This window comes from Antennarius striatus, chromosome 10 (assembly GCF_040054535.1).
Source record: "Antennarius striatus isolate MH-2024 chromosome 10, ASM4005453v1, whole genome shotgun sequence".
Taxonomy (NCBI): Eukaryota; Metazoa; Chordata; class Actinopteri; order Lophiiformes; family Antennariidae; genus Antennarius; species Antennarius striatus.
Window position 1 is genome coordinate 18,496,082 of NC_090785.1, and position 27,879 is coordinate 18,523,960.

A 27,879-nucleotide genomic window follows, 5' to 3' on the forward strand; every position below is an offset into this window, starting at 1 on the left:
ATTTCATATGATAGATACCAGATAACCAAAAAGTTGGATGAGATGCTTGAGGTTTTCTTAAAAAGAAAAAATATCATGTTTTTCAATAATAATTCATTATTTCTTTAAATGCATTGTAGTTTTTAAAAACTAAATCGACTTCCCTCATTCATGATTTTTTATTTTCAATGAATTATTACATCCTTCTTCAAAGAGGGGATGTATAGTAATTGTCAGCGTTGGGGCGTTCGTCTGTCCATTCGTTCTTTGGTTGGTTGGTTCGTTTGAATGTCCACTAAATATCTTGCAGATAGAAAGATGAAACAAAAAACACATTACTCGGGCGGCAAAGGGAATGAAAATGATATCATGACCTTGACCTTGAGAAAACTAGGTCAAGGTCAAATTTCAACTTTTGTACACTCAGGAACCGGATAAGATAGAAATACGAGGGAGAAGGCCAGTGTGAGTAAGACCATAGACCAATGCTAGTGATTTGATCTACCTATGCACTAGCTTTGATCAATGGTCAAAGCTGGCTTCGATCTACAGTAGCTTTGATCTATGGTCAAAGCTAGTGCAAAGCTTTGGCCTACCCTGAAAGGTCAAAGGTATGTACTTGTCAGGTACTACTTTCAGGTTACCCTGACCAGGGTAGGTCAGGGTAAGCTGCGGGATGTTGCAGTCTCTGACTGCCCTATTTATGTTTGACTTAATACATACTGAATACAAATTACTGCACATTTATTAAGCATCTTAACACGCATCAGTCATAAACTCATCATCCTTTATTCTGAAGCCCAGCCGCCAGAAACGGAAGTCTTATTGTTGGATAGAGGATCTCGTTCCTGCGCTGCCGCTAAAAAGCCTTGCGCTGACATGCGCACGCAGAGGGCTCGTAGAGTCAGCGCACGCAGGACGCGTCGGGCTGCAGCCGGCCTGTGTGCACTTCATGGCATGCGGCGGCAAATCTGTGTTGAAATTATTAGAGCGGAGCCAAATTGTCCATTTAGCGCTATTTTGAGGTAAACTCCTGGGAATCTGTTTTAAACGTTTTATAGGTTTTAATTTTTTTCATATTTTAAATTCCATTCACTGTATATATCGATAAAACAAAGTCTTAAATTGTTGTGTTGTGCACTCTGACCACGTCTGGAGTTATTTGCTTTACGCGGAGTGACATGATCACCATGACCGAGGTCTCGTTTGCGGTCCCCGTATTGAGTCTATAGATGTTTAATGTACAGTATATCTTAATTGAGACGTTTAAATACGTGGATTGTATAGTGGAGCAGAATAATTTACCTTGATATGTGATACAGTCTGTAACACAGTATAGTTTTCTATATTTTAATCCGCAGCAAACGGATGTCTCACTCTTCCAGAGTGCGTTAATAGGTGATCCAGTAGTGACGGAAGTTTTGTGTAATTCAACGTAACAACACAACGTTCAAGGCAACCGTGTATTTGTTAATGTGGTTGATTAACAAAACGCATTGGCACGATTAACATAAAAAATTCCCCTTCACAGATTCATGAACATATCAAATAGATGGATTAAAATACTTCTATTACAAGTGAAGCTGTATTGTGTATTGTATTGTGGAACTGTGGTATTGTATGAGGAAGTCTGGAGTGGCAGAGAAGTATGTTAGAGCAGTGCAGGACATGTATGAGGACTGTAAGACAGTGGTGAGGTGTGCTGTAGGTGTGACAGAGGAGTTCAAGGTGGAGGTGGGACTGCATCAGGGATCAGCTCTGAGCCCCTTCTTGTTCGCTATGGTGATGGACAGGCTGACAGATGAGGTTAGACAGGAATCTTAATGGACTATGATGTTTGCAGATGACATTGTGATCTGTAGTGAGAGCAGGGAACAGGTGGAGGAGAAGCTAGAGAGGTGGAGGTTTGTCCTGGAAAGGAGAGGAATGAAGGTTAGCCGCAGTAAGACAGAGTACATGTGTGTGAATGAGAGGGACCCAAGTGGAAGAGTGAGGTTACAGGGAGAAGAGATCAAGAAGGTGGAGGATTTTAAGTACTTAGGGTCAACAGTCCAGAGCAATGGAGAGTGTGGAAAAGAGGTGAAGAAGCGTGTCCAGGCAGGATGGAACGGGTGGAGGAAAGTGTCAGGTGTGATGTGTGATAGAAGAGTTTCAGCTAAAATGAAAGGAAAGGTGTACAAAACTGTGGTGAGACCAGCGATGTTGTTTGGTCTAGAGACAGTGTCACTGAGGAAAAGACAGGAGACAGAGCTGGAGGTAGCAGAGATGAAGATGCTGAGGTTCTCTTTGGGAGTGACCAGGAAGGATAGGATCAGGAATGAGTACATCAGAGGGACAGCACATGTTAGAGGTTTTGGAGATAAAGTCAGAGAGGCCAGACTGAGATGGTTTGGACATGTCCAGAGGAGAGATAGTGAATATATCGGTAGAAGGATGCTGAGTTTTGAACTGCCAGGCAGGAGGCCTAGAGGAAGACCAAAGAGGAGGTTTATGGATGTAGTGAAAGAGGACATGAAGGTAGTTGGTGTGAGAGAAGAGGATGCAGAAGACAGGGTTAGATGGAGGCAACTGATTCGCTGTGGCGACCCCTGAAGGGAAAAGCCGAAAGGAAAAGAATCAAATGAATATGCAAATCGAATACATGACTTCTAATAATGTGGTAACATAAAGAATTTCCAAAAAAGACATTTCTGTTAAAATGTTTTACTGCACTTTTAAAGATATTTAAAGAACCCTTCCACACGTCTCCCATGAATATATAAACAATGTGTGTGTGTGTGTATATATATTTATATATACATATATATACACATATATATGTATATATATACATATATGTGTGTGTGTGTATGTATATATACACACACAAACACACTGTTTATATTCATATATATACTGTATATATATATATATATATATATATATATATATATATATATATATATATATATATGTGCGTGTGTGTGTGTGTATTTATATGATTATTTCATATAAATTGTCGGTAATCACATTAATCTATGAGAAGACACTAATAAAAGCTATTGACCAAATTCATGTGATCCAAATTTAATGCTGAGAATTAATGAAAACATGTACATGTTATGTAGTCACTATTCATGCATCAAGGCCTCATGTGTCTGACATTTTTACCCCATCAATTATGTCACATTTCCAGTGGGCCAGGCTTTTATCTTTGGAATTAAAATTTATACCAGCTGTATTCTGGTTTTCAATCCATTCCTATCTTTATAGGGTAAGATTTTTGGGGCTGATGCAGTGTTTTGTACATTTTTTTATGACAGACAGAAGAGAAATACCAGGGTTAGAATCGAAAACAGGAAGCTTTGAGTTGACATCCGAACCCCAGAGCCAGGCTGCAGCTCCTCAGGGTTCGTTTGATTCCATCATCAGAAACAAAGGAAGTCCAAAACTAAACACCAACAATATGGCTACGCTCACAGGGGCCCCTCCTGTCCACACATCACACTGTCAACCCCCAGTTTCCTCTGTCACACAGTGGACATTTGTATAGTTACACTATGTCTTCATTGCATTATGTTCTTTTATACTTCAGTATAAAGCTCCAACAGACCCAAAAGGCGTTTGATTAACAACTACACTGTCTGGTTTGTTCCACATTCTGTGCTATCATAGAAAACACGAGCGTGCGTGTCCACGTGATCTCCAGTGAAATAGCCTACTGTACAGTTTCACGCACAGGTGCGCGCACCCACGCACAAACACACGATCCAAAGAGTGGTTGTACATGGGGGAAGCCCCGTGATGAGTGCCTCCACATGATGGCAGTATGAGTCTGAGTGTGAGTCTATCTGTCCGTGTGCGTTCTCGCGTGTGCGTGAATCTGCGTGGGAGTTCCATCTTTCGCCATTCCGGGGTGTTGCCAGCTGCGCCGCACCGCCTGCAGAGGCGTCCTGGAGAGGTAGAGCCGGCGCGTCTCTGCGCTCTCCAAGGCGTCTCTTCGCCTCCAGTGACCACCCCAACCTCCACACCCACCCACCCACCCCCTGATCCAGCGCCGCTACAACAGCACCCCCACATCCCCTCTTAAAAAAACCCCCCATATATTACAAATTTGGAATCCAGCATGCCACAACAGCAGTTAGGTATCCGCCTATCCTCCCCCAAGATCACCGCAGGCGCAGCAGCAGGCTTCCCCCGTCCGAGGGAGCGCGGAGACTCCACCGAGTGATGCCACCGCTGCAGCGGGAAAAGCACCCAGGTACCGCGCACACTGTCGTCGACAGCCGGAGGACGCGCTTCAGCCAAGGCCCTTGACAGAAGAGAAAGAGAGCCCCCTCCCACCCCCTCGGCTCCGTTCCGTCCGTCCCGACTCCTCCAGGATGTCCGACAGCACCGCAAGTCCCACCGACCGGGTGATCAAATGTAGGCATGCCAAACCCTGCACGGCCAGTGAGACCTACGACGCGTCTTATTTTTCTGTTTGCATCCCTGTTGTTGCACCAATGTCTCTTATTCGCACGATTTCCTTTGCTTTGAGTCCACCCCACCCCCCACTCTATATTACCTTACCACCTTATAATAAAAGAAGCCCATTTGGTTGGAGAGTCCCCACGCATGTACCTCTGAACCTTTTGGAGGGAGGGAGGAGGTGATGGAGGGGAAGGGGGTGGGGTACCCAGTACGAAACGCCATAATCAGGGTCTTCCCTCGTTATTCTATTAGAATTCACCCCCTCACCGAGGCATTACCCCATTTTCTGTCGGGGGAGGGGGTGGGGGTGGGGGGGGTCTCTTCTTCTATGCATAGTCAAAGCTGTTGTGCGACAACCTGTGCTGCATGAGCTCCATTTACATTCTCCACTCCTAGCGGTGGTTTCGTGTTACTGAATAATAGCCTACAGAGACAACCGACAGAGTGATAGAGGAAAAAGCAGGGTGGGAGAGAGGGAGATGAGCGTCTTGTTCCAATGAAACATCAAGCAGTGTGACGATGACAGCGAAAGGCAGACATAAAGGTAAATAAATGTTGGGTACAACCGGCGATGTGTGGCTGTTGTGGGGGTTTTTTGCTGCTGGATGGTGTCAGTGGATGATGTTGCGTTTAAGCTACGATTTAAGACGAGAAAGGTGGGGAGGGAAAGGGAGGGTAACATGATATGGGGGGGGGGGGACTTGTCAGTCGGAGATTTAAGGATTTCGGAGCTTTTCTGTCTTAGTGTTCCCGCACTGGATGTCCTGCTGCGCGTCTCCGTGGTGTAGGATGAGCCGAGTCTCTGTGCGCGCTGGCCTACATTTGCAGTGTGGTTGTTTTTTCCTCCAAATCTGTGCCAAAGTCGTTTAATCGAATGGTTTAAATGGTGACAACTTTGGCAGGCCCTGCGCGCTCCCTCTGTCTCTTGAGTTCTGCTTTTTAATCCCACACGCCTGTCGGATGAACGCCTGACGCGCGTAATGGATGAATTCGAGTCGGGTTTTTTTTTTTTTAGGAATCGACGTTTTCTCTCCACACGGGCCCGAATGTCAGCGGCTGATTGTGCATTTCCCGTGCGTAACGTTCCCCCCCCACCACCACCACCACCACCCCCACACCCCCGCGTCTCCGTAAAGGTCTCTCTGGCTTCCCCCGTCTCGTTTCCCCCACATAGTGTCAAAAGAGACAGAATCGAGAGCAGGGATGCTGCATCTGAGGGTGTCTGCATACCGCCCTGGTGGTGCATCCGCATCAGTGGATTATAGAATATTTAATGTGTTTATGAAGAGTGTCTGTTTCTGTTTTTTCGCGTGGGCGGCTAAAGGGGGGGGGGTGAGATGGGTGGGGGGGGGGGGGGGCGTTCCGCTCGGGTTATGATCCACCGAGCTTTGCACAGATTGTCGTGCTTATCTGGCCTCAACAAGGCAGAAGGCATGCGGTGGTTCCACGCACGCATCACGCATCTGGTCACAAGCGACGGAGCCCGGCTGGCCGTCACTCCCGCCGGCTCCCCGGAATAAACTCAAGGTCTCTCTGCCGGAAGAAGCGGAGCTGACAGTCGGATGCGGGCATACCCCGGTATTCCGTGCTTGGATTGGGGGGGGGTGGGTGGGGGGTGGATGAGCTGGGGCCGTCAGGGACTCTGACAGATTTTATTTTATTTATTTTTTTGCACGTAAGGCCACAGTGTGGTTTTTCTGTAGTGGAATTCTGATATGACAGGGGTGTCGAGAGAGAATATGCACACACACACCCCTCCCCTCCAAAAATTAACCCTTCAATCCCTCCCATCATGTGCCTTTAGGTCTAATTATCATTCAGTTCCTGCGTGCATTTGTCTTTACTCATTTCTGCTTGCATGCGCGGTGAAATGCAGTTCGGCTGCAAAAAAAAAAAAAAAAAAAAAAAACCACAGGCAGAGAAAGGAGCAGCATGTATCCTCATGTATTATCCATTTCACACACACAGAAATCCTCCCTCTGTAACAGACATGCAGCAAAACAAGCGCAGCCATTCGTGTCAGGTGTAAATGATGAAGTGTGTGAAGCTGAGGGGCAGGGAATCATTCACACACTTCACCTCTCTGGGCCCGGTGGTTCCCCACCTCGTGGACTGTAGTGTTCTTCAGTCAGGAGAAGCATCGAGATGGAGGGAAATGACAAAGCAAAGCAAGAGGGATGAACAGAGGCAGGGACTGTGGGGGCGAGGTGAGAGAGAGAAGGAAGGAGAGACCATGGAGGAGGTGAAGGAGCAGGAACGAGAGTGAAAGAGCTTCACAGTGATAGAAGAAGAGATGAGGAGGGGGGGGGGCAGGGAACATAGTGTTTCACACTGTTGAGTGGCATGACAGCGTTCTACCAATGGACTTCTCACAGGCTTTGATTCACTGATCATTCCACCCGTCTGTGAGGGTGTGAAAAACAAGCAGGCCTCAGAGCCATCATGTGAGAAAGTGACTCCTACCTCAAAGTTTAGGCAAATAACTCAAAAGTAGTTTCAGCCAAATTGTCTTCATGGATTTTACTGCGTGTGTTTGAAGATCAGAGTCAAACAGGAACACAGCGTCAGACCTGCAACTATCTACTACAGGGTTTAATCCTGAGACGAGTGTCACTGAATGAAATGAAATTGGACACAAAACAAACATCAACCGATCAAAGACAGAATTAAAATAAAGTATAGATAGATAGATAGATAGATAGATAGATAGATAGATAGATAGATAGATAGATAGATAGATAGATAGATAGATAGATAGATAGATAGATAGATAGATAGATAATCATTGTTGGCAGTTGAAATAGATCCAAGTTTTCTTGATTAGATAATTTTCCATTCATGTGAATGAACTTGAGTGAACAAAACGTTTCACAGCTATGAACTACATGAATAATGTCTGTTTTCTGTCTTATTTAATGTTCAAACCATACACATTTACATATTTTTCTCCTTAAAACAGAGGTACACCACATATCTCACCACTGTGTGCTCACGCTGGTTTATTTGACCCCCATCTGGTCAACAATCCAGGAGAGTCTAAAGTTAATTAAATATCCATTCTTACTACACTAGTCACTGTGATGATTTCACTTGTCATTAATACTCAGATAATGTACATATGACAGCACCCTATAGCACAGAGCCACATAGGGAGATAATCTTTCTGCCAAATGTGATATCAGGTTGGTGCCAAGGTGGCAGACAGACGCTGTGTAAAGAGAAAAAATAGATCGAATTCCCCCTTTCAAAATAAAAGCTTGACTTTTCTTGAAAAAGTAGTTCCTATCATGGCGTAAGAAACAGAGTTGATCATTGATCTTTAGATGTATCAATGAATGTGCGTGGAACATCCCTGTTATAATGTATCATAGCGTTGCAAAGAGCTGTATCCAGTGAGCACAAATGCATGCATTCATGCAAACACACTCTCTGTCATACTCACACACAAACACACCACCTCTGGCAAAGCTCGGGGCACACTGGGCAGATTTCCTTTTAGTGTAACATGCTGTCCCATCCTCTCATGGTTCCCTTCAAGTCCCGTGTTTGTGTGTGTGTGTGTGTGTGTGTGTGTGTTAGATTTTGGTGGTATCCTTGCAGCCCAGGGATCCCACCTTGACAGGTCTGTGTGTGTGTGCCCTGTGGGGAGGGTGGTATGGCAGGAGCTATTTATAGAGGAGTTACTCCACAGAGAGAGGAGGGGAGAGGGAGCCTAATGAGGACAGGCTGTTAGGGGATGGGCCGTTGTTTCTGTTCGTGTGCATTTCTGTGGACACAGATGGTTCTTCATGTGTGTAGTGTGCATTAATTGAACGACTTCAAACGCATCGTTAGCCCCCACCACCACCACCACCCCCCACCCACCACCACCTTCAAAGACCCACGGATCTGTGTTAGCTGATCTGGGTCAAAAGATGCTCGATAAACACACGTGCACAGAACAGGCATGTGCATCTCTCTGCTGGTCATACCAGCCAACTTTCTCTTTCTCTCCTTCCATTCACTGCTCTCATTCTAGTCCCTCCGTTTCTCCCTGCTTTACTTATTCATGCAGGGACGGGCAGAGGGAGGGGCAGATCTGGGAAGATGTGTGCGTGTGATCACTTTAACTGAAGTCCTGTAGAGGGCAACATATCAAACACACGCACACACACACACACACACACACACACACACACACACACACACACACACACACACACACACACACACACACAATAACAGGCATGCCATCGGTTGTGGTGGATGTCACTGGATGAGCAGCAGACAGATACAGTCGGGGAAGGTGGGCGATTGCACTGTTATGAATTGCCTCATTATCTCCATCTCATTCACACTGGCTGTGTGTTCTGTAAGTGTGTTTTTAATTACTTTTTTAATGTAATACGTACCAAAGGTAATTATGTTTTCATTGTTAATCCATTACTTTAATGATGTGACAGTCATCTGATTGTGAAGCATGTAGTCATTGTGCTTTGAACATATGTAGTCGTGTCTGCGGAGGACAAACACAGATGACACATGAGTCATGTGACTCCGTCAAGCTGCCTGTTCTTTCTCGCTGTCACTTCCTCCATCCTCCTTTTGTGAATGGGGTGTCTGCAGTATAAAGTGATGAAATAGCTCCATAATTAACTTTAGCCATTAGAGAGGATGTGCACAATAACAAGATGATTCTGATCAGATTCTGCTCCAGTTCGGCTATCAGGCCAGCCCAAACAAATTTAGGAGATTTGTTTGAAAGCTATGTCATAGATTTTCTCTCAGCCACCCCCCCCAGCTGTACTGTGATGTGGGAGATTTTTGGCTGAGCTGGCAGCTTTGGCACTTAATAAACTTCACACCAGGGAGTTGAGCAATGGAGAGTAGGCTAGCAGACAAAAACAGCACAAACTACATTAGGGAGACGCTTTAAGTGCTTTCACCTCTTTGCTCATCATCTCACGCTCTTCGGTCCAGCTCGACTCGCCTGCGCACCACGCATCAGGCGAGTCGTCGCTTTAGAGGAGAAAAAAAATAATCCTGAATGGAATATATTTTCTTCACTCCACTTCAGAAAGCAGAGTTCAGTGTTTGACGTCTGTTCTCAGGCATGAGACAGCCTGGATTTCACTATGAGGTGGTTTCCTCACGAGTTTGAAACACTTGGCAGCTTTGCAAAGTCTTACTTAACTTTGTATTAATACGCTGCAGAAGGAGAACATGAATCGAGTACAGCAGGCTGGTTGCAGTACACCACATACTGCATGCACCTCAAACCTGTGGATTCCTGCTGAAACGGTTTCCTGATAATCTAGAAGAAAGAACATCAGAGGAAATCAATGAAGGTACAAGCTACCACAGTCACCATGAGATTGCAGGGTCAGGTTGACAAACTGCTCTGTAATTAGACCAGAGCTTCTCAATTGTCTTCTATTGAGCCCCCCCAGAAAGAAGAAAACATTTTGTGCCTCCCACCCTCAGCCACGCACGCTCTTTGGTGTGTGTGTGTGTGTGTGTGTAAATCCTCCCTGCACTCACTCTATTAATTACAGTTAATGACACATTACATGTAGACGTGGAAGCGCTACTGCCCCCTACAGCAGCGGATGTGCAATTATATATTTACAGCCAACGGTAGTTTCACTGTGCACGTTCACCGGGGTCATACCCCCCCAGACACGTCCTCGCACCCGCTTGTATTTGAGAATTACTTAATTAGACAAAGCTAGAGAGCACAAACCCCCACCAAGGCAGCTCAGTTTATCTATTATGTCGCTGCACCTTAAAGCCATCGTCCCATGATAATTTGACCCTCATAGAACGACTCGGCATGAATCTCATTACCAGGTTGGTAGTTAGTCATCAACACATTCATTCCACTGATAGCGGTTTTGTTCGTCTTTCGTGTGGTTCTGTGATGCGCTGGCAGTGTTTCCTGAGCGTCTCCCTGCCTCATTCCCATTATTCAGCTGTGATACGCTCTTTCATGGCAGTCCATCAAGTACTTTCAGGTTTGATTGACAGAAAAATGTCTTAAGCCCTATATTGCAGTGTAGGAAAAATGTCCTCACCTCAAAATGTAATCTTTTTTACACCCAACTACCAGTATTCATCAAAATCTGTCAAGTAGATTTTGCTTTATCCTCCTAACAATCATACAGGCAGGAGAACCAACCAGCCCTTCAGTTTGGGTGGAGCGTGACTCTGTTTTCACTGTTTTAGTCAATGTAAGTAAAAAAAACAATATTCTTACAGGATAATGAGGTGATAACAAGCCTCACTCAGACTGACTTACAATAATATTCCCGTCAAAGGTCAAAAATATCTCGATGAACCGTGCGGTTTTCCTGATTTGAGATATGCAAAAGATCTGCAAAATCTAAAGCACCTGCTTTAGATTTTGCAGATATGTAAAGGTTTACTGTGGAACAGAAACGCCAAAGTGAAAACATATCAAACTTCCCCTGGGGATGCGTCATGTGCTGTTAGCAGTATCTTATTAATATAATGAAGATTGAATATTGAATAATGTTGTATGTCTGGTTTAAAGAGGCGGTAAGAGCTGCACTCGTTCTACTAAGTAAAGGATTATTTTTTCACTGTGGAAGTTCAGTACAAATTTGAGAGCAGAAGATACTGTCTGAAATAAAATTACACAGCTCCATAATAGAGACCAGAACATGGCAGTAAAAGACAAATGTAATCATTAAAATTCATGGAAACAATTATTTAGTGGAGAATATAATAATATCAGAGACTAGCTGTTCACTACACAGAAAACTGATCCAAACGTTCTCCAGACTTGTTCAACAATTGTTGGAAAGACAAGAATAAGTCTCTGCTGTCCCTCGTGTGTGTGTGTGTGTGTGTGTGTGTGTGTGTGTGTGTGTGTGTGTGTGTGTGTGTGTGTGTATGTGTGTGTGTGTTGCTGTACAAGTACAAGTCTATGGCATGTACAACTAATGTTCTAAATGTATATTTTTTGAGGATAAAAATATAGATAGTAAAAGTCTCTGCGTACAGAGACTGAAGTTTGCTTTGTTTGAAATAAAAACTAGCCTTTCTCATCTTTTCATGCTAGACATTTTAACTCATTTATAACGTCCTATATATAACGGAATAGTCACAGAGGACTTATAGAAATAAACTTGGAGGATACGCAAGACAATAATTCCACGTTGTTTCAATAGGCCAGTGCAGTGTGCACCTTTGTTATCATGTATCTTAAGCTTTGCTTGGATTTGATCCACTTTAACTGCTATCGAATTTTACATAGATGTCCAGAGTACCAAGACGTGGAATCCTGATGACTTTATGTGTCCAAAATTTCCTTTAGAGCATTATTTGTGTAAAAATTCTAAAATACTTTCCATGTTGTGAGGTTGGGATATTTGACAGTTGTTGATTATACTTAAAGTGCCTCAGATTATGACAAAACAAAGTGGAGGAGTGGGAATTGTCCTAAAATATGGAACAATTGGAGTCCGGACTAGATCCAGTGAAAAGATTTGGTTCTAGTTTTTGTTTTTTCATATTATTCAACAAGTAGCCTGAGAGCGACCATTCATTGTTTGTGGACGTTATCATGAACTGTTTATCATACATGGGAATCACAGAGCAGGTGAAGACATTTTGGGAGGAATCCACCCCTTGGGATAAGAAATGCCGATTATTCTGGAAACCTGTTTCCCCCACATCACCAGTTATGGATGGATCCATGTTCTAGATGGGTGTTCTCGTGGCAGAGGAATAGAAATGTAGGTGTTGCACATAAATAGGAATGCAGCTTATGGGGATAAGGGAGGGCAAGCTAAGCCTTGGCAACGCTTTGCAACCACTGAACACTCCTGTTTTCTATTAAGCATTTCTTTGTTCACATCTTTTGTAACAACTTACATCGAATTCTGTCCAGATCTAATTAAGCATCAAGATAAAATGTTTAGATCAGGATTGTAGTGTTAGATATGGATGGATTCTTCATAATTTACAGCTAAACCCCTGACAGCCAGTCAAGTGGGAGACTGTTATGCATTCATGAAGTGGTCAGTTTTCTGGTGTTGAACAGCTTCCTGTTTCACTTTGTCAGTACGGAACTTCTCTCCCTTCTAAAAACTGCCAAGTTTAGTTTTCCCAAGTATAGTACCTTCCCTAGGCTGTGGGACTGTGCTGCTCCCTCATACCTGGCCTACTTTCACACCACTCACACTGCTTAATAGTTTCACACTCCTTCCTTCTCACTTTCTCACTCTCTTTCTGCTTCTTTATCACAAACACATTTTGTGCATGTATGTGTGCAAGCTTTATAAGCGCATAGGAGCTTTATTTTATTATGCATGCATCTTGTTGTGACTCGTAACAGCATCATTACAGTTTGTAGCACAGAACCATGCAGTATGTTCTAGTACAGTACAATACAGTACATTGCAGTACAGGGGAGGTGGGGGGCTAGCCACACAGTGACTGAGCCCTCTTGTTCTATTTTTTATAAGATACTCCAGTGCTGTGGGTAATACTGGGTAATGGCCAGTCTGGAAAACGGTAGATCCACTACGGGCAGTACAGCTGCTATTCTAAACTGATGGAATACAGACTCTGTGTCGGCAGCTCATGATGTGCTGGGATGTGTCAGGATGCTTGTGTGTGTGTGTGTTTTATTGAGTCTCGAGTTGTGTAAAAGTGTCTTGGGTTGCATGTACATGCTAAAGTGAGATGCCATTAAATATTTACGATGCGTAAATGTACATTCAGGTATGTTTGTGTAAGCCCTGGGACACGGTGTTTAGGTGATTATAGTGCTCATTAAGCACCATCTTCAATGTGATACAGATGAAATAATCATTTGCCCTTATTTCATTAGGAAAGTCAGATATCTAGATGATGTTTAGTCCAAAAACAGCCCAACACAACCACAAACATGAGTTTAGCATTTGTCAGGGACAGACAAATTGTAACATTTAAAGTATAATCATCACAGATATGCAGTAAGTCATTATTTATGATGATTGTAAACGATGCTACACGCTGAGCTACATTTGCAGAGTAATTAAATGTGAGGGTTGCGTTGGAATGTAACGATGGACACCAACGTGAATGCTCGTTGAAGAGACTGTGTTCTGTTACAGTGACACAGAGAGAGGGAAGCAGCAGGAGTGATGAAGTGAAAACAACAGAAGGGACAAGAGGAAAGAGTGCAAAGTTGAAGTGTGTGTGCGTGCGTGTGTGTGTGTGTGTGTGTGTGTGTGCGTGCGTGTGCGTGCGTGAATGTGTGTGTGCAAAGAGTGGGAGAGGCAGGCCTATTTTTTGGTTTGTGATCTAGGCCATTATCTGTGTTAGCACTGGTGGGGCTCCAACAGGCTCTGTGGATCCTGCGTAACAATACATTTTATGAGCTTGTGTGATTGTGTACCAATGTATGCTGACATGCACATATGCAATCATGCGTGTTAGCACCATTGTACCCTACATTATCTACACATGCGCCTCTGCGCCTCTGCTTTTTGTTCTTTCCAGTGAGTTTGTGCCTGTTTAAGAATATTTGTCATGTGGGTCTTTGCATGTGTGTATGGGACTCCTCACGTGCAGCTCTGAGCTACTGCTGTATCACCCCTGTCCACAGTCAACCCCCCTCCCCAGAAGCACCCTGGGGGCCTTGATTATGTAAGAAAGGCATTACTGCAGAACAGAGGCAGAGACGCAGAGACATTACAGAGGCAGAGACGCAAAGAGACATTTCTGAGGCAGAGACACAAAGAGACATTACTGAGGGAGAGACGCAAAGAGACAGTACTGAGGCAGAGACATAAAGAGACTTTACTGAGGCAGAGACACAAAGAGACATTACTGAGGTAGAGACACAAAGAGACATTACTGAGGGAGACACAAAAAGACATTACTGAGGCAGAGACACAAAGAGACAGTACTGAGGCAGAGACACAAAGAGACAGTACTGAGGCAGAGACATTACTGAGGCAGAGACACAAAGAGACAGTACTGAGGCAGAGACATTACTGAGGCAGAGACACAAAGAGACATTACTGAGGTAGAGACACAAAGAGACAGTACTGAGGAAGAGACACAAAGAGACATTACTGAGGCAGAGACACAAAGAGACATTACTGAGGCAGAGACACAAAGAGACATTACTGAGGCAGAGACACAAAGAGACATTACTGAGGCAGAGACATTACTGAGGCAGAGGCACACAGAGACATTACTGAGGCAGAGACATTGCTGAGGCAGAGACACAAAGAGACATTACTGAGGCAGAGACACAAAGAGACATTACTGAGGCAGAGACATTACTGAGGCAGAGACACAAAGAGACATTACCGAGGCAGAGACATTGCTGAGGCAGAGACACAAAGAGACATTACTGAGGCAGAGACACAAAGAGACATTACTGAGGCAGAGACACAAAGAGACATTACTGAGGCAGAGACACAAAGAGACATTACTGAGGCAGAGACATTACTGAGGCAGAGACACACAGAGACATTACTGAGGCAGAGACATTGCTGAGGCAGAGACACAAAGAGACATTACTGAGGCAGAGACACAAAGAGACATTACTGAGGCAGAGACACAAAGAGACATTACTGAGGCAGAGACACAACGAGACATTAATGAGGCAGAGACACAAAGAGACATTACTGAGGCAGAGACACAAAGAGACAGTACTGAGGAAGAGACACAAAGAGACATTACTGAGGCAGAGACACAAAGAGACATTACTGAGGCAGAGACACAAAGAGACATTACTGAGACAGAGACACAAAGAGACATTACTGAGGCAGAGACATTGCTGAGGCAGAGACACAAAGAGACATTACTGAGGCAGAGACACAAAGAGACATTACTGAGGCAGAGACATTACTGAGGCAGAGACACAAAGAGACATTACTGAGGCAGAGACATTGCTGAGGCAGAGACACAAAGAGACATTACTGAGGCAGAGACATTGCTGAGGCAGAGACACAAAGAGACATTACTGAGGCAGAGACACAAAGAGACATTACTGAGGCAGAGACACAAAGAGACATTACTGAGGCAGAGACATTGCTGAGGCAGAGACACAAAGAGACATTACTGAGGCAGAGACACAAAGAGACATTACTGAGGCAGAGACACAAAGAGACATTACTGAGGCAGAGACACAAAGAGACATTACTGAGGCAGAGACATTACTGAGGCAGAGGCACACAGAGACATTACTGAGGCAGAGACATTGCTGAGGCAGAGACACAAAGAGACATTACTGAGGCAGAGACACAAAGAGACATTACTGAGGCAGAGACATTACTGAGGCAGAGACACAAAGAGACATTACTGAGGCAGAGACATTGCTGAGGCAGAGACACAAAGAGACATTACTGAGGCAGAGACACAAAGAGACATTACTGAGGCAGAGACACAAAGAGACATTACTGAGGCAGAGACACAAAGAGACATTACTGAGGCAGAGACATTACTGAGGCAGAGACACACAGAGACATTACTGAGGCAGAGACATTGCTGAGGCAGAGACACAAAGAGACATTACTGAGGCAGAGACACAAAGAGACATTACTGAGGCAGAGACACAAAGAGACATTACTGAGGCAGAGACACAACGAGACATTAATGAGGCAGAGACACAAAGAGACATTACTGAGGCAGAGACACAAAGAGACAGTACTGAGGAAGAGACACAAAGAGACATTACTGAGGCAGAGACACAAAGAGACATTACTGAGGCAGAGACACAAAGAGACATTACTGAGACAGAGACACAAAGAGACATTACTGAGGCAGAGACATTGCTGAGGCAGAGACACAAAGAGACATTACTGAGGCAGAGACACAAAGAGACATTACTGAGGCAGAGACATTACTGAGGCAGAGACACAAAGAGACATTACTGAGGCAGAGACATTGCTGAGGCAGAGACACAAAGAGACATTACTGAGGCAGAGACATTGCTGAGGCAGAGACACAAAGAGACATTACTGAGGCAGAGACACAAAGAGACATTACTGAGGCAGAGACACAAAGAGACATTACTGAGGCAGAGACACAAAGAGACATTACTGAGGCAGAGACATTGCTGAGGCAGAGACACAAAGAGACATTACTGAGGCAGAGACACAAAGAGACATTACTGAGGCAGAGACACAAAGAGACATTACTGAGGCAGAGACATTACTGAGGCAGAGACACAAAGAGACATTCCTGAGGCAGAGACATTACTGAGGCAGAGACACAAAGAGACATTACTGAGGCAGAGACATTGCTGAGGCAGAGACACAAAGAGACATTACTGAGGCAGAGACATTACTGAGGCAGAGACGCAAAGAGACATTACTGAGGCAGAGACATTACTGAGGCAGAGACACAAAGAGACATTACTGAGGCAGAGACATTACTGAGGCAGAGACATTACTGAGGCAGAGACACAAAGAGACATTACTGAGGCAGAGACACAAAGAGGCATTAATGAGGCAGAGACACAAAGAGACATTACTGAGGCAGAGACACAAAGAGACATTACTGAGGCAGAGACATTACTGAGGCAGAGACACAAAGAGACATTACTGCGGCAGAGACATTGCTGAGGCAGAGACACAAAGAGACATTACTGAGGCAGAGACACAAAGAGACATTACTGAGGCAGAGACACAAAGAGACATTACTGAGGCAGAGACATTACTGAGGCAGAGACACACAGAGACATTACTGAGGCAGAGACATTGCTGAGGCAGAGACACAAAGAGACATTACTGAGGCAGAGACACAAAGAGACATTACTGAGGCAGAGACATTACTGAGGCAGAGACACAAAGAGACATTACCGAGGCAGAGACATTGTTGAGGCAGAGACACAAAGAGACATTACTGAGGCAGAGACACAAAGAGACATTACTGAGGCAGAGACACAAAGAGACATTACTGAGGCAGAGACACAAAGAGACATTACTGAGGCAGAGACATTACTGAGGCAGAGACACAAAGAGACATTACTGAGGCAGAGACATTGCTTAGGCAGAGACACAAAGAGACATTACTGAGGCAGAGACACAAAGAGACATTACTGAGGCAGAGACACAAAGAGACATTAATGAGGCAGAGACACAAAGAGACATTACTGAGGCAGAGGCACAAAGAGACAGTACTGAGGAAGAGACACAAAGAGACATTACTGAGGCAGAGACACAAAGAGACATTACTGAGGCAGAGACACAAAGAGACATTACTGAGGCAGAGACACAAAGAGACATTACTGAGGCAGAGACATTGCTGAGGCAGAGACACAAAGAGACATTACTGAGGCAGAGACACAAAGAGACATTACTGAGGCAGAGACACAAAGAGACATTACTGAGGCAGAGACATTACTGAGGCAGAGACACAAAGAGACATTACTGAGGCAGAGACATTGCTGAGGCAGAGACACAAAGAGACATTACTGAGGCAGAGACACAAAGAGACATTACTGAGGCAGAGACACAAAGAGACATTACTGAGGCAGAGACACAAAGAGACATTACTGAGGCAGAGACATTGCTGAGGCAGAGACACAAAGAGACATTACTGAGGCAGAGACACAAGGAGACATTACTGAGGCAGAGACACAAAGAGACATTACTGAGGCAGAGACACAAAGAGACATTACTGAGGCAGAGACATTACTGAGGCAGAGACACAAAGAGACATTACTGAGGCAGAGACATTGCTGAGGCAGAGACACAAAGAGACATTGCTGAGGCAGAGACACAAAGAGACATTACTGAGGCAGAGACACAAAGAGACATTACTGAGGCAGAGACATTACTGAGGCAGAGACACAAAGAGACATTACTGAGGCAGAGACACAAAGAGACATTACTGAGGCAGAGACACAAAGAGACATTACTGAGGCAGAGACATTGCTGAGGCAGAGACACAAAGAGACATTACTGAGGCAGAGACACAAAGAGACATTACTGAGGCAGAGACACAAAGAGACAATACTGAGGCAGAGACATTGCTGAGGCAGAGACACAAACAGACATTACTGAGGCAGAGACACAAAGAGACATTACTGAGGCAGAGACACAAAGAGACATTACTGAGGCAGAGACACAAAGAGACAATACTGAGGCAGAGACATTGCTGAGGCAGAGACACAAAGAGACATTACTGCAGGTAACCCCAGCTTGGACCTTAAGACACACACACACACACACACACACACACACACACACACACACACACACACACACACACACACACACACACACACACACACACACACACACACACACACACACACACACACACACACACACACACACACACACACAGGTTGAGGACTGGACACATTGTGTTTGTGGACATACTTATTGAAAAATTCAGCAAATATCAAGTAATGTAATGCATTACAATAAATGAATACAAATCTTTTCCCTTTTTTGTCTTTTCAACGTCTCATAATCTATTTCACCTTCATCTGTGTGTCCATTCATATCCATATATCCAAACGCCCCCCCCCTAAAAAAATTACATATTTCTTCCATCTTGGATTATCCTTCATTCCCGTCTCTACACCATATCTTCTCACCTTCTTTGTCGTCCTCTCTTCACTCCTAACCTCCATCCCCAGCGGTCCCCTTCCCCCTGGCCCACCGGCTGACCATGAAGGAGGTGTTTGACGCTGAAGGCCGGCCGCGGGTGGACCTGCTCAAAGCTCACCTCACCAAGGAGGGCCGGCTGGAGGAGGCCGTGGCCCTACGCATTATCGATGAGGGCGCCGCCATCCTGCGCCAGGAGCGCACTATGTTGGATATTGAGGCGCCAGTCACGGGTATGGTATTGTTGAGAAAGAACTTTTAATTTGTCTGTAATTTAGTGAAAAAATGAAAGTTCTTTCAGGGAATAGAAAGTAGCTCCTGCTGCGCCGTAGTTAATCCTCTATCACCAAATGGCATCGTCAATGACAAGGAAATTACTACTTTTTTAGAAATACTATAACTCTTTCACCATATACAGTAATCCGTCGTGTATTTACGCTTCAAGATGCACGGCTTCACTATGTCTCTGATTTTTAGTAGGTAGTCACGTGATACCTTACCACATGCTATTGGCTGGCAGCATCCGTGTGTGCGCTGCGTTCCGAGACTCACAGAACGCAGCGCACTTCCGTGAAACACAAAAGCGCTTTAAACAATGATAAGAGTGTGGGAAAAGGTAATACAGATAGAAGGTGGTTTAATATCAATAAAGGGAGGCTTCAAAAAAGATTAAATGACAGTAAATAATAAAATAAATAGTTTGTCTGTATATCGCGGAATTTCATTTTTCGGGGGGGGCTGGAACGCATTAACCACGAGGAACGAGGGATTACTGTTGTCTTGAAACTATGAAACCCAAGTCAGCGCTTGGGTACCTCCCCAGAACAGATGCTGGCTTTGGTAGTACGTGTATGCTTTCTTGTCAAGGGAATGTTATGAACTGCAGAGACTGACAAAAGATATTGCACAGATTGAAATTGATCAAAAATGGAAAATACATCTTTTGATATGATGACACAAAAGACAAAAAGCAGTTACAGTCAAATGGTCTCAAACTCCTGCTATAGTTCAGCTAACATACCTGTGCAACCATACATGTATATACTGTATGTGTGCATGCTGTTATGCTCATGGAAGTGCGAATAAGTGAGAATTATCTCATAACATGACATAACTCTATGTGGGTTGCTGTGTCCAAGCAGTTTGGGAACATTTTCCATCTTTGACGGGTGCAGGTCCCTGAGACACGGACAGGTAGACAGGCAGGTGGAGAGACATTCCATGTGAAGCATCACTCTGGGAAAATGTGCTTGTTACAGATGCAGCAGAGACAGGAAACAAAGTGTCAATAACAATAACAAGCATGGCATTAACAACAAAATCATTGTTATGACACAATTACAATTATACAATAGTAATAATATAGATATAATTATTGTTATAGGTACAATATGTATAATAATTATTATAACAACTGTAGATTAATCATATGCAATGTACAGTATTTAGAATAAATTTCCCTTCATGTAGGAAAGTGATTTATGATTTTGTTTTTAAATGAACAGAATTTACCAAAGAAAAGTTAGTTATTGTATTATAATTACATTTTATGTTTACTAAAATATGTCGGAATAATTATCTTAATGACAAATACTGATCACTGGCCCCATGATGAGCTGGTGTCTTATTCTGGGTGCACCCCGCCTTTCACCCCTAGCCAGCTTGGATAGGTCTCAACAGACCTGTAACAGCTAACCCTCTGAACCCCCAAAATATTCATTATAATACCATCCATCCATCCATTTTCTGCTGCTGTATAGGGTGTGAGGCGGGGGACAGTCTGGGCACGACGCCAGTGCACCGCAGAGCCACACACAAAGACAGACAACCACGCACACACACACTCACTCCTACGGGCGATTTGGGACGGGCCAACCTGAAGCGCATGCTTTTGGAGGTGGGAGGAAGTCGGAGAACCCGGAGAGAACCCACACAGACACGGGGAGAACATGCGAACTCCGCACAGAGCGGGACTCGAACCCGAACCTGCCTTGTTGTGAGGCGACAGCGCTAACCACTGTCGCCATTATAATACTATATAAGTAGCAGCAAAACGAGTTTTCTTTCCTGCTTTGATTGATGGAGTGATTAAAATATACTAAATGTTGATTGATTTTTTTGATCACCAGTTAATCGATTAATGATTAGAAATAAAATGCATTGACAAAGAATATCAAATAAGCACAGAGCATGATCAAAACTTTTCTAGATCATTACCTTCAAACACAGACTTTTTAAACACGGAGGATTTTTTGTCACTCCTTTCCTGTTTTGTTTTTTTTCCATTCATGAGTGATGTTTCTAGATCAGATATGATTCTACATCAGATATACATCTGAAATGAAAATCAGGCCATTTGGGAGTGTCCCACATGTGTTATCTGAAACTTAAATCATCAGAACTGGATGCACAATATTATTGGCATGTGGTCCAGGTAATCAAAATAATAGACTGTTAATAATCATGATTAATTTCACGTTAAAGAAACACGTTTCTTTTTACTTTTTGGTGAGGATAAAACAAATGCATGTCAAGCTGGTTATAAGGATCATATTTTCTTTCACATAATAGATTGTAGTCTTAATTAGCAAACAGTCACATAGGACACAGGACAAACATGAGGTAACATCAGTCTCCTGTGGTTTCCTGATGATTCCTTGAAGGCCTGGTAGGCATCATGTTTACGGGCCTACAGTCCATCGGCCTACTGAGCTGGAATGCTAAGATGTTTCTCACCAGAAGAGGACACTTCAGCTCCCATGTGCATTAGTGAAAAGACAGCTCACCACTGCACAGTGGGCTCAAAACATTCATATTGTATAATCTTCCATCCAGATTTTTATTTTGTAATTTTAAATTGCTGTTGGGCACGCTGGGGAATTTCTCTTCCATCATTATGTTACCTGAGTTTTCCCCTTAAAAACATACTTACAGTTACTAGAATAATTGTGAGTCTTAACGCTGACAGACCCATCACTGGTTTGACTGTATGGTAAATACTGTAGGTTTTTTCACTCACTTTATGTTTGCATTATGAAGTACACAGTATTCCATCCTCTCTCAGAGGGCCTTCGTGGATAATATGTTCACTCCACTGTAAAGACACTGGTCTTTTCTCTCAGCACAAGCAGGGAGATATTAAATTTCTACGGCCTTTATGATCCTAACTTTCTTGTGTGCTGTGTCTGCAGTGTGTGGAGATATCCATGGTCAGTTTTTTGACCTGATGAAGCTGTTTGAAGTGGGAGGTTCTCCTGCCAACACACGCTACCTCTTCTTAGGGGACTATGTGGACAGGGGCTACTTCAGTATCGAGGTGAGGAATGCATGCTTTACTTTTGGACATGTAGTGAATCAAACCAACTCCATCCACTTTAAAAACGTCTTTGTTACTTCAGAGCGAATCTGTGTACACGTTAGTGTCTTGTCTTATTTTACAAGGTTCTTGTGCTGATGTGGAATACAATTAAAACTAATATATTGTAAAAAATGTATTTGTCTCAATTGTGTTCAAACGTGAGCTCCTGTGGTCGAGAAATCCACCCCTCTGATGGGCATGTCATATCTAGATGCTGATTCAACCAAATAATTATAACAAACTTAAAGCCTCTCATACATGCAATTTTAACATTAAACTTGACACGAGAAGAATTATGTACTGTTTATTCCTCTTTAATGGTCATGTGAGGTTTGTGGATGGTGCCTCCGCTGTTGCCTCCCTTTGGAGGTTTATGTGACACATCCAAGTGGGAGGACACCCTGGGTTCGACCCAGAAGGAACCAGCGAGTGTTGCTGGTGGGAGGGACGTTTGTTTGGCTGGTTGACTGCAGCGCCACATTCGCTGAAATGACTTTCACTGGAAGTGAAATAAACATGCATATTTTAGAGTCATGTTGTCTGTGATCAGTCCAGGATGCATGTGTGTAATAGTCATCATTTTAATCTAGGAGAAGGTGAAGCGCTCATTACATCAGTTCTAACAAATGACAGTAAACAGACGTTTGTATGCGAGTCTCATAGCACACAGTATAGTGTTCTAGTGAGATGTGTGTGGGACAGCAGTGGAGATGGTACATTCAGAGGTCTGTTCGAAAAGTAGATCCTTAGTGCAGTAAGTTGTTGTTTTTTATTTCTTTGTTTTGCAGAAATTCATCACAGATCTTAACTGTGACTTGAATCCATGAAACGATGAACACATGTCTTAGTGGTTGAGCCACTCGACTGCATTTTCTTCAGGGATGTGTTCTTGGTGAAGTGTTTGAGGACAGGGAGCAATAGATAGTCCACCTTCCTGTCACATGCCAAGGGCGCATAGGCAGGGGGAAAAAAAACATCCAATGATAAAATTTTGGATTATTTTACGTTCAAAAAGATGTCAAAGAGATGCTTTCAATTGATTTTTGTTTCCTGGAAACTCTGTTGGGGATGATTCCTGTCAAATCCGGTTCATGTCTATCTTTGGATCAATTCACTCTCAGCTCATTTAATTTGGGCAGTGGACAGTTCATTCAGAGAAGACGTTCCTCGTAACGGCTTGATTCTCTCTGTCTCACTTTAAATTTCCTGTTTTCATTTAATGAGGGGAGCTAAAAATGACATTACTCCAGCTCGTCCTCTGACGAATCACCGGTACTGGCAGTGATGCGCTGAAGTACTTGTTTTGTTTCGAAGGAGAGTTGAGGAAACGTAGTCTGCTAAAACACAAAGGTTTAGGAAGGAGGTCGTTAGTTTAGCTTAACATAAAGCGTGAGGGGAGCTGGCTTGCTTTGGTTCATCAAGATTTTATGATAATGCATCAGGACGATTTGTATAATCCTTACAAAAATGGAGCTGACAAGCTGTGGCTCACTGTCAAAGCAACATAAGGTGGAAACATCAACTTTGTCTCTAAATACAGATTAAATAGAAGAAATAGACCTAAAGGAAAGAAACATGCATAGAGCGCTGGTATGACCTGAATTTAAATGCCAAACTAGTCTTTTTGAGCCAGGCCATTTAAAAATACATATTTGTAGAGTAAATTTCTGATCAGCTTAATTATTTACAAGATAGTTTTTGCTGGAACTACTTATGATAAATTATTAACACACCCAAAATGTCTGAAACAGCCTCTTTTTAGGCACGGGTGTTGTTGATGTGATGCTGCTCATCACTAACTGTCTGTCTTCTCTCCTGGTGAACCTGTCACTAGTGTGTGTTATACCTATGGTCGCTGAAAATCCTCTACCCAAAGACTCTCTTTCTTCTACGGGGAAACCATGAATGTAGACATCTGACAGAGTATTTCACCTTCAAACAAGAATGTGAGTAATTCTGTTTTTCTTTTCTTTTTTAAATAAATATTATGAGTGTGCATATTTTTCTCTCCTGTCTTGCATTTATGTTGTTGTTCTCTCTTTAAACCTCATCTCATCCCACTTCTTCTAATGATATCAGTTGGTAATTACCATAAAATGAAATCGGGCTGCGGTTCATGGTCGTTTTCCACATTGAGTCATGTGGGGATTTTCTTTTTAATTAAAAAAAACAAACATTTCCATCACAACTATGCCAGAGTCATTATTGTTATTGAGCCTCCGTTGCCGAGGACATTAGTTTACTAAATAGAACTAGACCAGCAAATGTTCACACTCAAAAAAAAATCAAATATATAGCTAAATGCTGAGCTTCTCGCTGTGGCTCATATGTTTTACCACAAATACATTTTACTAGCTTTACACTCTCTATGTTGGTTTTCTAACTCAATCCATGCGTATGATCTTCATGTTGTTGAAAATTCAGTTAGAAATGTTTTCATCTCATTTGTAGAATTATTACAAATGTGTTAAAACGTGGTTGTGTTTAGCTGGAGCGTCATTTTAGTCTTCATTCATAACCTGTCTTTTCACATTACTAGGCTGACACGACTCCGCTGGAAATATTTCGCCTAAATGTGACGCAAATAGGAATTTTTTTTTCCAGGTCATGTGAATGCAAAAATGTCCTTAACCTTTTCTTTTTTTTGTGCCTCAGACCGTTTTATCATCAGACAATATTTTCAAGGTGTGGTGGATAGATAAAACAAAATAAAATGGTGCGTCCAGCATAAAAACTGTTGTTTTTTTTGTAAATATAACAACAAACCTGAATCCAATGTGTCCCAACTTTATTAGCAGCATCCCCGTAACATAGAGATGTTTGTTTTTTGTTCGTTTTGCTAGATTGGAAGTTTCAATTTAGCAGTAATGTTTCTGTGTTACCGGTTGGAGCGGCCCCTTTAAGAAGGAAGTCATGTGACCGAGGCAAGCATCTAGACAGGCGTCAAGAGAAACAAGAGAATCTGGTAATTTTACAAAAAAAAAACATCGTTCAGAATCAGATAATAAATAAATCGGATACAACGTAATTTATGCATTCCTTCTGTCGGCCTGGTGCCAATTCCCCCACAGACCGGTACCGGTGCGGGGCCCGGGGGTTGGGGGCCACTGCTTAAGAACAAATGTATGTTTTCATTTGTCGCTCTAGATAGAGTACATATGCGATTTGTGTTATTAAATATCCCAAATCGAATCTGTAGTTCATAATCTAGTTAGCCTGACGTGCTAACATTTGCAGCGCACGCGTTCATGTTAACCTCATTATACTGCAAACACCATCCAGTCTTTATAGTTATCCTCCAGCTGTTCCTCTAGGACTGGACAAGGAGCTGGGTCTCTGGTTACAGATGTATTTATGGTCCATCCTGACATTCAACTAATCAATACAAATCTGATCAGTTCTAGCTGTTGTGATTTATTTTATGTGAGATCCCTTCTCTCGTCTCCTTCCAACTAAAGACTCCTCCAGCATCTCTTCTTCCTGGTGGTCCCTCAGATGGTTTCCCACCCTCCTGTCTGTCCTTCCACTCCTCCTTCTCTACCTCCTTGTCTCCTAGCTCTCTAGCTTTGCCTTTCCATCTGTTCTCCATCTTCCCCTCCCTTCCTCAGTCTCTCTCTCTTTCTCCAACTGTCCTCCTGTCTTGTCCGAGAGTGGGTGATTAGCAGCAAATTAATTTGGCCCTTAATGATTGGCTCGGGGACTTACACCTCAGTGTCTGATTGGCCAAGGGACAAGGAAGCTAATTTCCCCTGGTGCTTGTGGTGAATAGTGGTCGCCCTCAATTACCATCTGCTGCGTGTGTGTGTGTGAGTGTGTGTGTGTGAGTGTGTATGTGGGGTTATACCACAAGTGTGTGTAAGTGCTGACTGAATGCATGTGCTGGAGTATTCTTCATAAATGTTTAAGTATCTGTGTGTGGAAGTAGTTGGAAACTAGTGGACTAGCAGTAATGAGCTCCAGCTCTAAACAAGGCAGATGGAGAGGTTGACAAACAGCGTCCTTTCTGTCGCTCACACACACACACACACACACACACACACACACACACACACACACACACACACACACACACACACACACACACACACACACACACACACACACACACACACACACTGATGGCAGCTCCTGCACACTGCGACTCCACCATCTTTGATTTGTGTACATGTTGTTCTCATGTCCTCACTCTGCCTCCTCTTTTCCATTCCTCCTCCCTCATTTCCAGTCCTTCCTTTTCGCCGTACCACTCCTTAACATCTCCTGTCTCCTCTCATCAATCTCTCTCCCTCGCCCATTATGAAATTATCGTTCTCATTTTCTCTCCTGTCTGCTCGCTCTCATCCCAAATCCACCCTCTCTCCTCTTTCTTCCTCCCTCTATCTCTCTCTTCCGATCTCCTTTCAGCTATTTTAATCCTATGATATTCTTTTGTGTCAGATGTACTGTTACACCCATGTGTGAAATGTACTTTAAAATCCTTTTTGTTGGATGCTTCTATTGATATTGCCGCCAAATCAAAGTTCTTTTTCATCAAGCAAAAATTGAGTTTGATGCCTGGATGCTGTTTGGCACTTATATTTGGGTGAGATCCTGTTCACTGGCAGCAACATGAGAGGATTTGTATTCATAGGATGGCTGTAATGTTATACTATTTGCTGTTTTGTGGAGTATATTTTCACCAATTTACTTTTTTTTTCTCTGGGTAGAGACATTCCTAAATAATCAAAGAGGAGAGAAACAGGTCACGTGGGAGTGCTGAAGATGAAAATGAAGAGATGGCAGCATGAATTAGTAACATGTGATGTGAAAATCTGCTGTTTCTGCCCTAACACCCCAGTGAACTTATGTTTTAAGGCACAATGCATGTCTGTTTGAAGCCTTCAGACGACTGACATCCTCAGATTCATCCATGTTATGGCTTCACGTTGCTTTCAACATGTTAAGACCCAAGTGACCGGGACTGACACACACTCTGGTACCCCTCTGCCTCAAGTCTTGAAATATCTCTCCATCCCTTCTACCGCCTCCAGGTAAGATCAAGTACTCAGAGCAGGTGTATGACTCCTGCATGGAGGCGTTTGATTGCCTGCCCCTGGCAGCCCTGATGAACCAGCAGTTCCTGTGTGTGCATGGGGGGCTTTCACCAGAGATCCACACGCTGGACGACATCAAGAAGGTAAAACCAGAGAAGGAGAAATTTGTGCAAATACATGTTTGTCCTCAAGGTGTGAATCTAGCTCTTTTGCATCTATATTCTTGAATATGTGATACTATTGAAATGTGTAATGAGATTAGGAAACCTTGAAAACAGATGAAAACTGAATGCGATGACTTGTAGGAACAGCTAACAGCTAACTTAACAGCTAAAGCAAGAAGGTTGTGCGGAGCTAGTGAGATAGCAATAATTACTTTTACTTTTGTTTACCTCTAAACAAAATCGGCTTTTAGAAACTGGAATCTTTATAATTTTAGAATTCAATACAACAAAAAAGTAGTACAAGAAATAAATTCCAACACCAGAGA

At 43.3% G+C, this 27,879-nt stretch overlaps 1 protein-coding gene across 3 annotated transcripts in view; it reads left to right on the forward strand.

Annotated features, from left to right (window-relative positions):
- Positions 1-4,123: 4,123 nt before the first annotated feature.
- LOC137603037 (protein phosphatase 3 catalytic subunit alpha-like) overlaps positions 4,124-27,879 on the forward strand; it is a 36,708-nt gene continuing 12,952 nt past the window's right edge. The window contains exons 1-5 of one of the 3 annotated variants that reach the window (XM_068326220.1): positions 4,124-4,383; positions 19,031-19,231; positions 22,190-22,314; positions 24,191-24,302; positions 27,387-27,532. In XM_068326220.1, the coding sequence (XP_068182321.1) occupies positions 4,341-4,383; positions 19,031-19,231; positions 22,190-22,314; positions 24,191-24,302; positions 27,387-27,532 (627 nt within the window). In that variant the 5' untranslated portion in view covers positions 4,124-4,340. Of the gene's footprint in view, positions 4,384-4,861; positions 4,976-19,030; positions 19,232-22,189; positions 22,315-24,190; positions 24,303-27,386; positions 27,533-27,879 lie in introns of those variants that run through there. The other 2 variants (XM_068326222.1, XM_068326221.1) reach the window with 2 other exon arrangements.